Below are 15475 nucleotides of genomic sequence, written 5' to 3'. Positions count from 1 at the left end.
AAAATATTTTTGATTACTGCCTGCTTATGGTGTTGTGTCATCCTACTCATATGAATTATCCATTTCTTTAACTGGTGTCTGCGACAGTGCTAGGGATAGCTGATGCTCCTAGTCCAAGCAGACCTTTTCTCCCTCTCTCCTATTAACTGTGTGCTATACACTAAGGGCTGGATTCTATATAGGATGCCCAGTCTCAGAAGCCGCTTATGCAGCTTTTGAGAATCGCACATGAGCGTCCTATATAGAATCGCCTAAGCCCGCTTATTACTACGATTCTCTAACCGGCATCCATGTAACAGGCGCCGGTTAGAGAATTGGGTTGCTGCTGATCGCAGGAAAGTTATCTCCCTGCTGTGGCCACTAAACTGATCACCGTCCCGTCCCATCCCCCGCACGAAGACAACTGGCAGGAGGGATGCCCAGTCCCTTCTATCCCCCACCCCTACCCCCGAATGTCCACAGCAGGAGGAGTGCCCAATTCTTCTTGTTTCCACCCCCAAGACATCCCCCAGCAGGAAGGATGCCCAGTTATTCCTGCCACCATCACCCCAAGATATCCCCTGGCAGGAGGAATGCCCACTCCTTCTTGCCAGAGCCCCCTCCCCCCCCCCCCCCCCGAGATGTCCCCCGTCAGGAGGGATGCCCAATCCCTTCTGCTGGAACCCCCACTCCAAAAGATCATCAGCAGGAGGGATGCCCAGTCCCTCCTGCTAGACTCCCCTCCAAAGGGCATTTCCCTCGACCCTCCCCCAAAACCCACCTGAACCCCACAGTACCTTTTTGAAGTTGGCCAGCCGAAGGGATGCTTCTTCCCTCCCTCTAGCCAGCAGTTCTGCCTCCACTGAATGGCGGGTCTACTCCTTCCTGGTACATCATGTGATGCACTGGGGAGGGGCCTAAGGCCCTCATTGGCCCAGATACTTAATGCTCCTCACATAGGAAGGGCCTTAGGCACCTCAGTCAAACGCAATCTTAGGCCTCTCTCCCAGTGCATTCTGGGATGGCCAGATCCCTAAGGCCACTTCTATCTGTGCCCTTCTCTTCAACTGCCTACTGTTTTTTATTTCTTCCCCCTCCCTAATGTTGTTTTGCCCTTATATGTTTCCTTTACTATTTTTTTAAATTATATTTCTTTACCTACTCCCTTCCTTCTGTATCATTAATTTGCCTTGTCAGTTGTATTTACATTGTCTGTTTCCCTTCAACTATTGTAATTTAATATTTTATACTTTGTACATCGCTTAGAATGTTAATAAGCGATTAATCAAATATTTAATAAACTTGGATCCCTTCTGTCTTGCTGCGCCATATGCTTGGAACAAGCTGCCCAAATTCCTACGGTGAGCTCACTCTCTGACAGTGTTCAAGGCCCAGTTAAAAACCCACCTCTTTGAGAGTGCTTTCAACTCCTAATGCCTTTCACCTTAAGTTCTGCATCCCCAACCCTATATTTTATCTCTATCTGTCCAAGTTAGATTGTAAGCTCTTCCGAGCAGGGACTGTCTATAAATGTCAAAATGTGCAGCGCTGCGTATGCCTTTCAGGGCTATATAAGTGGTAAGTAGTAGTAGTAATGGTGGTTAGCATGACTGGGTTTAAGAAAAGTTTGTACAAGTTCCTGGAGGAAAAGTCCATAGTCTGCTATTGAGAGAGACACGTAGGAAGCCACTGCTTTCCCTGGCTTGGTAACATGGAATCTTGCTAATATTTGGATTTCTACCAGGTACTTGTGACCTGGATTGGCCTCTATTGGAAACAGGATACTAGGCTAGATGGACCATTGGTCTGATCCAGTATGGCTTTTATGTTCATTTGGAAGGCGTGTGGGTGTAAATCACACTTGAGAATTATGTGTACATCTCTGGCATTTAGGTATATACATTCCAGCTCTTCAGCTGGTGAAGCACTCAAATGTAAACTTAAATATGTTTATTTGCACTGTAATGCTGATATTCTATAAAGAAAGGAAGGAGCCTATGTTCCTTTTTATATAGGTCTTATCAAATGTCCAATTATAGATTTGCACTCTAAGGGGCTAATTCTGTAAGGAGCTGCTTAGATTTAGGCATCAAGGAGGTGCCTTTTTGCTGGTATTCTAGTCATTTATCCGTGTTTGTGATCATATCTGCGCTTAATGGGTGCTCTCTGACTATGTTGTTCTGTAAATACTGTGTTTCCCCGAAAATAAACCCTAGCATGATTTTTCAGGGTAGGTCTTAATATAAGCTCTACCCCCGAAAATAAGCCCTTGTCACCAACAACAGTGCTGCCCCTCCCCGCACCCCGCCTTCCCCCTCCCCCCCGCTGCCCCTTACCTATTTCCCCCGCCAACTGTGAGACCAACATACCTTGTAACAAACGGCAACGTCAGCAGCAATCTAGACAGGCTGCTTCGGGGTCTTCTCTCGTCGGACGTTCCGTGTGCCGCGTTGCTGATGACATCATCAGTGATGCAGCAGAGGAACAACCGGGCGGGAGAAAGCTGCGAAGCAGCCTGTCTAGATTGCTGCCGACGTTGCCGCTTGTTACAAGGTATTTCGGTCTCGCGGTTGGCGGGGGACAGATGGAAGGGCCGGAGGGGATGTTCGCAGCGGGGGGTGGGGTAATTGGAGGGATAGAAGCTCTAAGGGTTCTGATGCACAAGGGATGGGAGGAAGGGAGGGATAGAAAGATACTACACAAGGGGATGGGTGAGAGGGGAGGAAAGATGCTGCACATGTGGGGGAGAGAAAGGAAATGGGAAGAATTTGGGTGGAGGATAGGAAGGGAGAGATGATCATTGTACATGGAAAAAAATAAGACTTATCCGGAAAATAAGACCTAGTGCCTTTTTTGGGTCCACCTTGAATTCTCATTAGCCACCGCCCCCGCTACCCCTTCCAACTATCCACTCTGCCGACCTCCTTTCAACAACCCTTACGACCCTTTCTTCCTTTTCTGAAGTTACGGAAGAGGAAACTGCTCACCTTCTCTCCTTCTCCAAACCTGCCACCTGTTCCTCCGATCCGATTCCTACCTGCCTACTCGGATCCATCTCTCCCACTGAAATCCCTCCCATCTGTCACATCCTCAACCTTTCACTCTCCACTGCTACAATTCCTGATGTCTTCAAACATGCTGTAGTTAACACCCCTACTTAAAAAGCCCTTGCTAGATCCTGCTTTCTCCTCCAACTATCACCCTAGCTCCCTCCTTCCCTTCCTATCCAAACTACCTCTTCAATCTGTTCAAAATTCTGCTACGCGACTCATATTTCGTAAGAACTGCTATTCTCACATTACCCCTCTCCTCATCAACTCCAGACTCCTTCCCTTCTTTCTTGCGGCGCTGTATGCCTGGAACAGGCTGCCTGAATCAATACATCATGCTCCATCCCTGGCAGTGTTCAAATCCAAGCTAAAAGCCCACTTTTTTGAATCTGTTTTCAACTCCTAACTCCCACTCACTGCTGCCAGATACCTTCTCCCACTGTTTCATTTCCTCTACCATAATCTCCCCAACCCCGAAATGTCCTGTCTAAATTAGATTGTAAGCTCTTCTGAGCAGGGGCTGTCTATTGTATGTTAAAATGTACAGCGCTGCGTACGCCTTTCAGCACTTTAGAAATAATAAATAGTAGTAGTATTAGAGATCGACCAAATTTTAGTTTCAGCAACAAAATCGGCTCAAAATTTGGATTTGGTCTTATTTCAGCCCAAAATGCTGATGCATTTTTATAAACTGAAATTGTACTGTGCAGCCTGCACCCCCACTCCCTCCTTCCTGATGCAAGAAGCCCCCTTTCCAGAACCCCAGGTAGTCTTCCCCTTCCCCTCTACTACTACAACTACTTCTACTTTTTATATAGTGCAGAACGGCATACGCAACGCTGTACATTTTTGACATTTATACACGGTCCCTGCTCAGAAGAGCTTACAATCTAACTTGGACAGACAGACATGATAGAGGGTAGGGGTGAAAGGAGTTAGGAGTCAAAAGCACTCTCAAAGGAATATCAGCTCCCTCTTGGAACCTGGAATCACAGATAGGCCTGCTCCCCAGGCCTACCGTATTGCTGGTAGTCTACAGGGGGCAGAAGCGATTCATAGCTGCTCCTGCCCATGCAGTTTGGTCCCGGCAGCCATTTTGTCAGCAGAGTTGGCATGAACAGCAATGACTGGGGATTGATCCTGCCTTCTCTATAGACAACAAATGGTGGACCTGCCTATGGTTTAGAGAGGGGAGGGAGGGAGGGTCGGTCTTTGTGACAGGTGGAGGAAGAGGCTGTTCCTGTTTGGGATCTGGGCCAATTTCAGCTAAAACAGAGCAGCAAATTTTGGCTATAGTTTTGGTTTTGGCTGAAAATCTTGTTTTGGTTGCCATCTACTGCCCTAGTGGTTAGAGTTACACCCTCAGCACCCCCAGGTTGTGGGATCAAATCCCGCGCTGCTCCTTGTGTCTCTGGGCAAGTCACTCAGTCCTCCATTACCCCAGGTACGTTAAATAGATTGTGAGCCCACCAGGACAAATAAGAAAAATGTTTGATTGCCTGCTTGTAAACTGCTTAGATAATCTTGATAGGCAGTATATAAATACCTAAAATAAAAAAACAAACAAAAAATTATAATCTGTGAATATTTGCAAATAATCTCAACGTGAGAGTTCATATTGGCTCTATGGCAGGTGTATATTATTCTGTCTAAAATATAGGTTCACATTTCACTTGTTACGTTAGTATGCTATAAAGAAATAGAAACATGATGGCAGATAAAGGCAAAATGGCCCATTCAGTCTGGCCAACCTCAGTAACCATTATCTCTTCCTCTCTGTAAGAGACCCACTTGACTATCCCAGGCTTTCTTGAATTCAGACACAGTCTCTGTCTCCACCACCTCTTCCAGGCAACTGTTCCACACATCTACCACCCTTATAGAAATGTAGGCCTATACTTTTATGTTTGAAACAGGCGCATTCTTAGCACCCAAAAATATGTGCAGTGTGTTAAAATTTCCCTCCACCTGGCTATTAATTTAAGAAACTGATGTTTGCTTGCTGTATGTCATAAATTGAGAAAATATGATGTGTATGTAGAAGGCAATTTTTTTTTTTAAGGTGTTTGTTTTTGCTGGTACCAATATAATTCAAACTGAAGGTCTGTATGAAACTTTCTCACCTCTAACCCAACTAATAGTATATACAGGTTTGCACATTGAGAGTCATTTTGTAACTGGATGCCTAGTTTCATGTAGGAAAACTGTATCTATTGTAAAGGTCAAACAAAACAGATCTTAGTCTACCTGAAATGGAGGAAAAAAAAGCCTCAGAGGTCCAGAAGTGAACAGGAGGAGGGGATCATAGAATGGTGAGATGATGAAGGCAGGGAAATGAGCACAGGGGAAATACTAGAAAGGGTAGGAGACATAGAGAATGGAGATGCTGAAGATGGGGAACAATACTTGCAGAGAGATAGAAGATGGATGGTGAGCATGGAGAAAGAAATGTCAAATGGTCAGGAGACCCTGGCAAGTGAGTTAAGAGAAGACAAAAGAAAACAGAGACCAGTGCCTGAGACCAACATGATTTGAAGAATAAAATGATAAGACAACAAAAGGTAGAAAAAAAAATTTAATTTTCTATTTTGTGAGTAGAATATATCAGATTTGAAATATGTATCCTGTTAGAGCTGGTGTTAGACATAATTGGGGACTGCAAAGCCCAGGCCATGCTTCTTTGTCTTCCAGCTGGCTCAGGGCTCTCTCTGACCAGGGGACAGTTGCCCTAGTTGCACTCCCCTAACACTATTCCTGTCATGTGTGACTGCAGTATTTTGTTTTTGAATAATAAATTGAAGGATTGCACTATAAAATTATACTATATAAACTTTTGTGCAAGTAGAATAATATATATATAGATAGGAAAAGGATGTCTCCTCCACATCCCTTTTAATAATAATAATAATAACTTTATTTTGGTGTCAGGTCAAAAGCGCGCCGCGACAAAGGCGCGCCCAGACAATTGAGCGCAGCGCGGAGGCGTGCGCCGCTCTAAATTACTGTTTTTAGGGCTCCGACGGTGGGGCGTGGGGGGGAACCCCCCCACTTTACTTAATAGACATTGCGCCGCGTTGTGGGGGCATTGTGGGGGGTGTGGGGGGTTGTAACCCCCCATATTTTACTGAAAACTGAACTTTTTCCCTGTTTTTAGGGAAAAAGTTCAGTTTACAGTAAAATGTGGAGGGTTACAACCCCCCATAACGCCGGCGCGATGTCTATTAAGTAAACTGGGGGGGTTCCCCAACAAAACCCCCCATTGGAGCCCCTAAAAACTGTAATTTTGTGCGGTGCGCACCTCCGTGCTGCGCTCAATTGTCGGCGCGCGCTTTTGTCTTTCGCGCCGTCGTCTATGAACCCTTTATTTTTCTATACTGCCATATTCAAAGTGACTTCTAGGCGGTTCACATAGAAAGAAGGCTGGACAATCGGCGAATTACAAAATGCAAGAAGGATGTTACATAATAAATTGGAGAAACATGGGGAAAGAATAAATGAGAGAAGAAAGATGTTACATAATACATTGGGGTTATAAGGGGAAAGAATACCTGAGAGAGGTCATCTGATTAGGCAAGGAATTTGTCAAATAGAGCGGTTTTAATTGATTTTCAGAATGTATTGTAGGTCTGTCTGGCTTTATTTATGTGGTTTCCCTGCCAGGATTGCTGTCTGTTTGCTTGGAACATGAAGGTTCTGTCTAGGAAGGATTTGTATTTGCAGCCTGTGATCTTTGGGTATGCAAAGATGTTTTTGTTTCTGGTTGTACGTGTGGGGATGTGTAGAGTGAAGTGTGTTTGCAGGTAGGAAGGTGCTAGGCCCCAGACTTGTTTGAAACAGATACACTTATTTCAGTCTTTCTTAATTTTCACCGACCCTCAGAGGTACCACAGTGATACTCAAAATCTTTCACTGTATCCAGCTTCACGTACCATATCTTCACTGGGTCACACTTTTATACATTTTTAAAATATTTTTAAACGTTTTAGCAACAATTTTTTAAAAGTACTTCGCTTTTAATCTTTAGTGGTCAGCTTGTAGGGACATTTATGCCGACATGTTTCACCCAGCGGGTTTTTTCAAGGCTCATATCCCTAGATTAGCTTTCGCCGCCTTATCAGACCACCCAGTATTGTAAACAAAGATTTTGAGTATCACGGTGGTACCTCTGAGGGTTGGTGAATATTAAGAAAGATTGAAATAAGTGTGAGTCTACTAAAAGGGATGTAGAGGAGACATCCTTTTCCTATCTATATATGCAGTATTTTGTTAGCATGATTTTTCTGTGTTGCATTCATTAATAATTTGGCTTATTCAGTTTTCTCGATAGTGGAGAGGATATTTGCGAAGGGGTTTTGTTGATCCTTGCTCTGTATTATTTGTGTTTATAAAATGACCTGTTCCTGAAGTACCTAGACAGCTGACCCGTTCCTCTCTTTCCCCTCTATAACGGTTCTCCTGCCCTATTCCCCTCTTGTTCTCCCATCCCTTAAGTTCTCTCAACTTGTACTTCACTAATCTTTTGTAAACCGCATAGAACTTAATGGTACTGCGGTATATAAACTGTTATTATTATTATTAATAAAATAAGTTCAGTGTAAAATCATAACTATTTGAGGCTTGTGCAGATGGGATCAGATGGTTTGCAGGGATGGGGACCAAGCTCATGGGGACAGGGCGGGGATGGGGACCGAGCTTCATGGTTTTCTCTGCCATTAACTCTGTTCAGCCTTTTATTGGGAGCAAAACATGAAACCGTTAAGCCTGTTGTCATTCAGAGTATGTTTCTTTTATATGTAGTCTGATCATCTTCCTTTTGTTCTCTTTTAGGTGAAATAAAGGAGAAAATGAAGGTTGGCCCCGTTCAGGACTGTCCGACTAGTTAACCACGCATGGAATATGGCTCTGTATGCGCTCGCTATCGTGCTCTGAGAGTAGACCCAGTTCTAACTCCCCAAAGAATGGTTTTCTCTGTAGTGTTGACACCTGCCCCTCCCAGGACATCAAATGGCACGTTTGTTATCTATGAAAATATTTACACAAACTTTACTACTCCACAGTCTTTGTTTCGGGGTGCCATGGATCTGCCACTAAAATACAGTCCTGGTGCCACGGTCACAACTGGGACGAGTACTTTAGTTCTGAACCATTCGGTAACTCGGCCTGCGCAAGGCGCTTCAGAAAGCTTAAACCTGCCACTCCAAATCTTTCTTTCTGCTGTAATGATACTTATTCTCTTACTTTCTTTCTTGGGAAATCTTGTTGTCTGTTTCATGGTATACCAGAAGGCTGCCATGCGATCTGCAATTAATATACTACTTGCTAGCCTGGCTTTTGCCGACATGTTGCTTGCTGTGCTAAACATGCCTTTTGCTCTGATAACTATCATCACGACTCAGTGGATTTTTGGAGATACCTTCTGTAGAGTTTCCGCCATGTTCTTTTGGCTCTTTGTCATGGAAGGCGTGGCCATCTTGCTCATTATCAGCATTGATCGATTCCTCATCATTGTTCAAAAGCAAGACAAGCTCAATCCTTACCGTGCAAAAATTCTAATTGTTATTTCATGGGCTACATCCTTTTGTTTGGCCTTTCCCTTGGCTGTAGGCAATCCAAATTTGCAAGTACCATCGAGAGCTCCTCAATGTGTTTTTGGCTACACTACAAATCGTGGTTACCAGGCCTATGTAGTCTTGGTGGTACTAATTTTCTTTTTTATTCCGTTCTTTGTCATGCTCTACTCTTTCATGGGCATTCTCAACACCGTGCGCCACAATGCAGTCCGTATCCATAGCCACCCTGACAGCATATGCCTGAGTCAGGCCAGCAAGCTGGGTCTCATGAGTCTTCAGAGGCCCTTCCAAATGAACATCGATATGAGCTTTAAAACTCGTGCCTTCACGACCATTTTGATTTTGTTTGTTGTTTTTATATTGTGTTGGGCCCCGTTTACCACCTACAGCCTTGTTGCTACGTTCAACAGTCATTTCTACCACAAGCGCAACTTTTTTGAGATAAGCACATGGCTGCTGTGGCTATGCTACCTCAAGTCTGCACTAAACCCGCTGATTTACTACTGGAGGATTAAGAAATTTCGTGATGCCTGCTTGGATTTGGTGCCCAAGTACTTCAAGTTTCTGCCACAGTTACCTGGTCACACAAGACGCCGAATCCGGCCTAGTGCCATCTATGTGTGTGGGGAGCACCGTTCAGTAGTGTGAAACTGTTATTCTCACGGTCTTATTCAGTAAAGATTTTCTTTTCCGCAGGCATGGAATAAGGAAAAGTCCTTTGTGAATAAGGCCTTTTAGACTTTTTTTTTTTTTTTTTTGTTATATGGTTTTTTCACTGCCATATGCTCTACAGGTTGTGCATGTGATAAAATACTTTGTGTAATTTCTAAAAAGCTGTTTTAATTTTGATAGTTCAGCACAGTGGAATGAAAAACGTGTTACCTCCAGGATTCTTAGGAAATCCTTCACTGGGAAAAAAAAATTCCAGTTCTAATACTTTTATCAGGTTTATGCTTACCAAGCCTACAATTGTTTTAATTGTAGGTGAGATTTCATGCTGCTACATTTTAGTTGGTGTCGTTTTCTGAAAGAGAGAGCTGCTTTTTAGTTGTCTTAGTTGAGCCAAAAGAGCGCGTCATTATGTAGATAAGCGCTGCAGGAAAGTTTTAATTTTAGAAAACAAAGATTTGGAAGTTTTAGTGATGTGCTTTTAAAAAAAGCTGTTAATATTTCTTAAATATTTTTGTGCACTTTATGAGGTTTGGAAAACAATATGTGGTTTCTATTATCTTTTTTTTTTTTTTTAATGACATATTTTTAGGTTATTTTTATATATAGTTGATTTAAAGTCCAATTTTAGGTAAGATGTGGAGAGAGGCATGAAGACGACCATTTCGGGATGTAGAAAATTCCCATTGTTTCACATATGCTCTACCAAACTCAGAACCTCCTGTGAAATATGTTTAAGGAAGTGAAGGGCTTTTCCTTTTCACATGGGAACGGTGATTTTAAAATCCCTGCATATATAATATATAATTATAATATATTCCCACTTATGTACGTGGGAGTACCTTTTTTTAAATTGCAGCTGCTGACACGACCTGCAACTCTCAGCTCCCACCTCCCGGTGTGAACTGCAACTCTCAATTTTGCTCCGTCTGCATGACATGATCTGTCTCTCCCTCCTGACATAATCTGGGCTCCAAGTTGATTAATTTCTTAATTATATGACATACTGGGGATACACTCTGAGCAGTTTACAGTACTAAAATCATTTTAATATAGCCTAGAAAGGAGAAAGCAATGGTTATAGAAATTCTAATCTCATCAACTTAATCACAGCTCTTAATAATACTAGATAAATACTTAAATATTTGTAAAGTGCTCAGACCAATAACCAATAATTTAGTGATAACACCAAACTGTGGCTATGAAAGGGATCATCGTTGCCTTTATAGTCCCCGACCCAACCAATCGAAATCCTTAATGATAATAGGTAAAAAAAACCCACTTATCTGAAGTAGCTGGAGTAAAAAAATTCTAAGAAATAATAATTATGACACTCCCTTTCTGATATTTTATGAGGGTCCCCAAGTCCCTGGTGTCAAGTGGAGGAGTGATCCCCAGTTTCTCCTGCTTCATGACCTGAACCCTAGTAGTAATACCACAGGATTAATGCCGGGGCTGGGAAGAAATATTTGATTTAGGCCTTGTCTTTTTTTTTTGGAGGGGGGTGCTAACTTGAGGGGAAAATATATTAAAATACAATCTGTATCTAAAGCAACAGAGGGTTAAGCAATTTGCTCAAGATCAAAGGATCCGGAATGGGTTTTGATCCAGGCTTCCCTGCTTCTCAGCCCACTTTTTGTTTGCCAAATCCCAAACTATCATGAGCAGGAGTGACTGGGAATTGCTTCTGGGTGGTGACAGTGGGGTTTTCCTAGGGGCATAATCAAAGAGGTTTGGATTTTGAGAAGGGCCTGTGGTGGAGAAGGCTCTGTTTGCGGAGTGCCATAGGAAGTTGCAGATTGTGTCGTTATCGATTGGGAGTTACAGATCATATTGCAAGGGGTGGAAGGAGAGTGGCATTGACCTCTGGCATTTTATGCCTGCTTTGGGGCAGATGTAAATGCCTGATGTGTATTCCCCTTATAAAATAAGGAACACTCATCATTATTTCTGGCTCATCCCAAACCACTCTCTCTCTCTACATCCCAAGTGCGCTTCCTTGCTCTCTAAATGGGTTGTGAATCCCCTCATGTAAATAGCGGCTTTATAAAATCATTGTTTGGCTGTGTAGATGGTCTAAACATTTAAAAGCTACTATTTACACAAGAGGATGCTTCTGAAATGAGGGCTTTATTGTTCTAATTAAAAGACTGTTTACATTCTAGATCTAAGATTTTTTTTTTTTTTAATGTTTCGTTTTCAACTTCATTGACACAGAGGTGACGGTTCAGTTGTTTTCAGCCATCCCTCTAGATTACAACAGAATTAAATTACCTGTATAATAGTTTACTACTTACTGCCACTGCTGACAGCTGTTAAGGATGAATGATTTGAGGGTAGAACTAGAAATGCACCAAAGTATCAGGTGACGTTGGTATATAGTCAAATTTAACTATTGTGGTCGTCAAAATTATTGTCAATGAATACTGTGTGGAAAATCAGTTTGATAACCAACAGTGCACAACGGTACCATAGCATTGCATTGTAGAGCTAATATTTTGGGATACATTCAGTTGATATTCCACAGTCCAGTTCATCGTATTAAAGACATTTTTCAAACCCCCCCCCCCCCACCCCCTCATCTTCATTTGCTCTATCTAGCTCTTGAGTACCTTAAATGGAATGGCCAATGACTGCTTGTTTCTGCGCAGGTTTTTAAGCTGGAGCACCCCCCTCTCCCCCATTTCAAACCCCTTCCTTCCTTGCACAGGCATCCTACTCTCCACGGTTAGAGAACGTTCCAAAGATTTCAGATGGGATGCTGATGTTCACAAAATTTGAGAAGGCGTCGATCGTTCTTATTGCTTGCAGAAAATATCCTGTAGCGAACTGGAAAATGTGTTTGGCTGAAAGTATGTCAGAGATCAATTCATAGGCACTTCAAGGGGGAGAATGTGGCACAGTGATTAAAGCTACAGCCTCAGAACCTTGAGGTTGACCAAGCCACTTAATCCCCCCCCATTGCCCCAGATACATTAGATAGATTGTGAGTCCACCAGGACAGACAGGGAAAAATGCTTGAGTACCTGAATAAATTTATGTAAATCGTTCAGAGCTCCCTTGGGAGAACAGTATAGAAAACTGAATGAATAAATTAATAAAGTATGCTGTTTAGTAAGCAAGCATAAGATATTAGTGAGCGTCAACAGAAGCACTGCAGAGACTGTTCACTGATGTCATCTCACAATAAAGAAAATACTCTGGTTGTGTTTTAGTTAAATAGGCATGGAGAGCCTAGTGGGCAAGTTCTGTCCTTTTCCTCTGTGTTTGTGAAAGCAGCATAACTGAGCAGCCTTTCCTTGTAAGTCCTTCAGGATAGGATCCCCTCTCTATAGGGTGTGTTTTTTTAAATCTTTCCTTTTAATTTCTGGTCACTGCTTTGATCTTCTTGTCAGCTCTGGCAGTGCATCGAGATTCAGAATACTGCTGCAAAGCTGATCTTTGGAAAACGTAAATTTGACCATGTGACCCCTTTGCTTCAGAGACTTCATTGGCTCCCGGTTTATTTTAGAATTCAATTTAAATGCGCTTGTATTTCTTTTAAAATTCCACATGGTATCTTTAATCCTCTTATTCCTTTATTTTGGAATGTTTACCGATTCTCCTTTGCAAGAGGTATCCAACAATTTAAATTCTCCCTTCCTTCTAAAATAGGGATTAAAGGAGTCAAGATCTTCAGTCAGTCTTTGGTCTTTAAACTCTCTCAAATCTGGAATGATCTCCCCTTTTATTTAAGGAATTCCAATTCATTTCAATTTTTCTGTAAATCTTTAAAAACTACTCTTATTTGCCAAACATTTTGAAAATTAATTCTTTTGAAATTTTGCTATTATCTTCTATTTATCATTTGTAAATCATTCCCTATTTATTTAATTGCTGTAAACCGAGTCGAGCCTTCTCAGAATGATGACTCGGTATACAAAGTTAAGCTTTAGTTTAGTTTAAATAACCATAAAACACAATGTCTCCCTTATCCAGGTCTGAGACAAGGCACATAGGTACAGTTAATTTTTTCTCTTATCGGCTCTGAGCTTAAAATGAGATAATTCACTGCTCCTGTAAGTACAGCCCAACATGGCTTCCAACCATGAAATCCACTCTTGTTTCATTATGTTGTCCAGACACATAGGCTCCTCTTGATATAAAATCCTACCAGGTAAGAAAATCCTCACTGTCTTTGCTGCATTTGAAGCTCAAACTCCATGATGGTGCTCCAGCTTCACAACTAAGCTCATTTGCCATTACAGATAGTTTGAGTCTTTTTTTTCTTTTTTTAAGCCAACTGCAATTATTCTAAATCAGTTGGCCTCTTAGCTTCGATTGCTTGAAGACCACAAATCCCAATAGGCTTTTTCAGACCCTAAATTCATTTCCTCTCTACTAGAGGCAAAGGTTTTGAAACTCGGTAGAAATATCTGTGTTTTTAATCGAGTACTTTTGAAATAACTTTATTAACTAGAAAACTGATGAAGGAGAGATGGTAGAAGTTGAGAGACATAGTCTGGTTACCGCATTTGTCATAGTCTGGTTACCGCATTTAACTAAAATACATCGGTTGTATTTTTATTTTTCTAAAACCGGCATTCAGCTAAAGGAATTTGTATACACTTCCCCCTCCCCATTCGCGGTTTTGGCAATCACGGTTTCACATATTCGCGATTTTTGGGAGACGGGAAAAAAAAAGAAAAAACCTATAGTTTAGCCTTCCCCCCCTCCCCCCCCCCCGGCGTCCCGGCCTTACCTGGTGGTCTAGCGGGCTTTCGGGGCAGGAGCGATCTTTCTACGCTCCTGCCCCGTGTAGATCACCAATAGGAAATGGCTGTGGGGAGTTCCCGTCGTAGTCTCAAGAGACTACGAAAACTCACGGCAGCCATTTCCTGTTGGCGATCTGCACGGGGCAGGAGTGTAGGAATTTCGCTCCTACCCCGAAAACCCGCTAGACCACCAGGTAAGGCCGGGATGCCGGGGGGGGGGGGAGGCAGGGGTGGGTCAGAGCTGGACCAGAAGATATTCGCGGTCCGGTTCTGCCCCTATCCCCCACAAATCCGGAGGGAGAAGGGTAGTTCCTTTTTTCATAAGGGTTGTCTTCACACTCCTTGCCAATTTTTAGTTTGTGTGTGAGGCAATGATACTTTTCATTTACTTTTGTTGTATCACTACTATTAGCACTGACTGTTCTGCTTCTGTGCCACAATGGCCCAGGTTCTGTAAATGACGCCTAAAGTTAGGCGCATAGATTGGCACTCCTAACTTAAATAAAAGGCTTAATTGGTGCTGATAATTAACAATTAGCACCTTTCTAGTGACTTAAATTGGACTTAATTGGATGGTAGGAGCCTAGCCCAAGGCATCTAACAAAGTAGGCGTGGATTGTGGGCATGTTTTCCACGCAGGCACCTATTTTGGACTTAGGCAGCCTCATTTAGACCAAGAAAACCCTGGCATAAATAGTTTGCACCTAAGATTAGGATACCTATCAACACCTAAGCCACTGAGTGCAATTCTGTAAAGTGCGCCTAGCCTTTATATTTACGTTTAAGCACCACGTTACTATTCTTAAGCAGTCATTTGTCTGATGTCTGTGCCTCTGTATAATTTCTAATATAATGTAAGCTGCAGTGATACCTATCTGACAGTTGCAGGATACAAGAATCAATATGGTATGGTACTCTGCCTAAGTTTTAGGTGTCTTTTATAGAATCGGGGCCGATGTGGCTGCTTCCAGTAACAAAACATCCTTTGTAGATTGCTCATAATCCTCTTGGTCTAAACCAGGGGTAGGGAACTCCGGTCCTCGAGAGCCGTATTCCAGTCGGGTTTTCAGGATTTCCCCGAAGAATATGCATTGAAAGCAGTGTATGCAAATAGATCTCATGCATATTCACTGGGGAAATCCTGAAAACCCGACTGGAATACGGCTCTCGAGGACCGGAGTTCCCTACCCCTGGTCTAAAACATTTTACCCCATATTGGTCGTCTTGAATTCTGAGGAGGACAATTCTACTGAAATGTATTCTATTCCTTACCAGACAATGATTTTGACTTAGGAAGAAGATATTTTTGCTTCTGTTCAGTATTTTTGTAGAATTCACTCTTTGGGGTGTATACCTTGTCAGAACGTTGGATGTGATTGAGCACTGCTGCGCTGGATCGTGGGATTCCTTCTGCCATAGGCTTGTTCAGAGAGCAAGTTGTGTTACTGCATCT

At 42.6% G+C, this 15475-nt stretch overlaps 1 protein-coding gene across 1 annotated transcript in view; it reads left to right on the top strand.

Moving 5' to 3' along the window:
- Positions 1 to 9247, top strand: part of GPR63 (G protein-coupled receptor 63) — a 76116-nt gene extending 66869 nt beyond the window's left edge. Inside the window, exon 3 of the mRNA XM_033939644.1 lies at positions 7857 to 9247. Within this exon, the coding sequence (XP_033795535.1) occupies positions 7919 to 9247 (1329 nt within the window). The 5' untranslated portion in view covers positions 7857 to 7918. The remainder of the gene's footprint in view (positions 1 to 7856) is intronic.
- The last annotated feature ends 6228 nt before the right edge of the window (positions 9248 to 15475 follow it).

The sequence above is a fragment of the Geotrypetes seraphini genome, chromosome 3, assembly GCF_902459505.1.
Source record: "Geotrypetes seraphini chromosome 3, aGeoSer1.1, whole genome shotgun sequence".
Lineage (NCBI taxonomy): Eukaryota > Metazoa > Chordata > Amphibia > Gymnophiona > Dermophiidae > Geotrypetes > Geotrypetes seraphini.
This window is presented reverse-complemented; position numbering and strand designations above follow the sequence as displayed.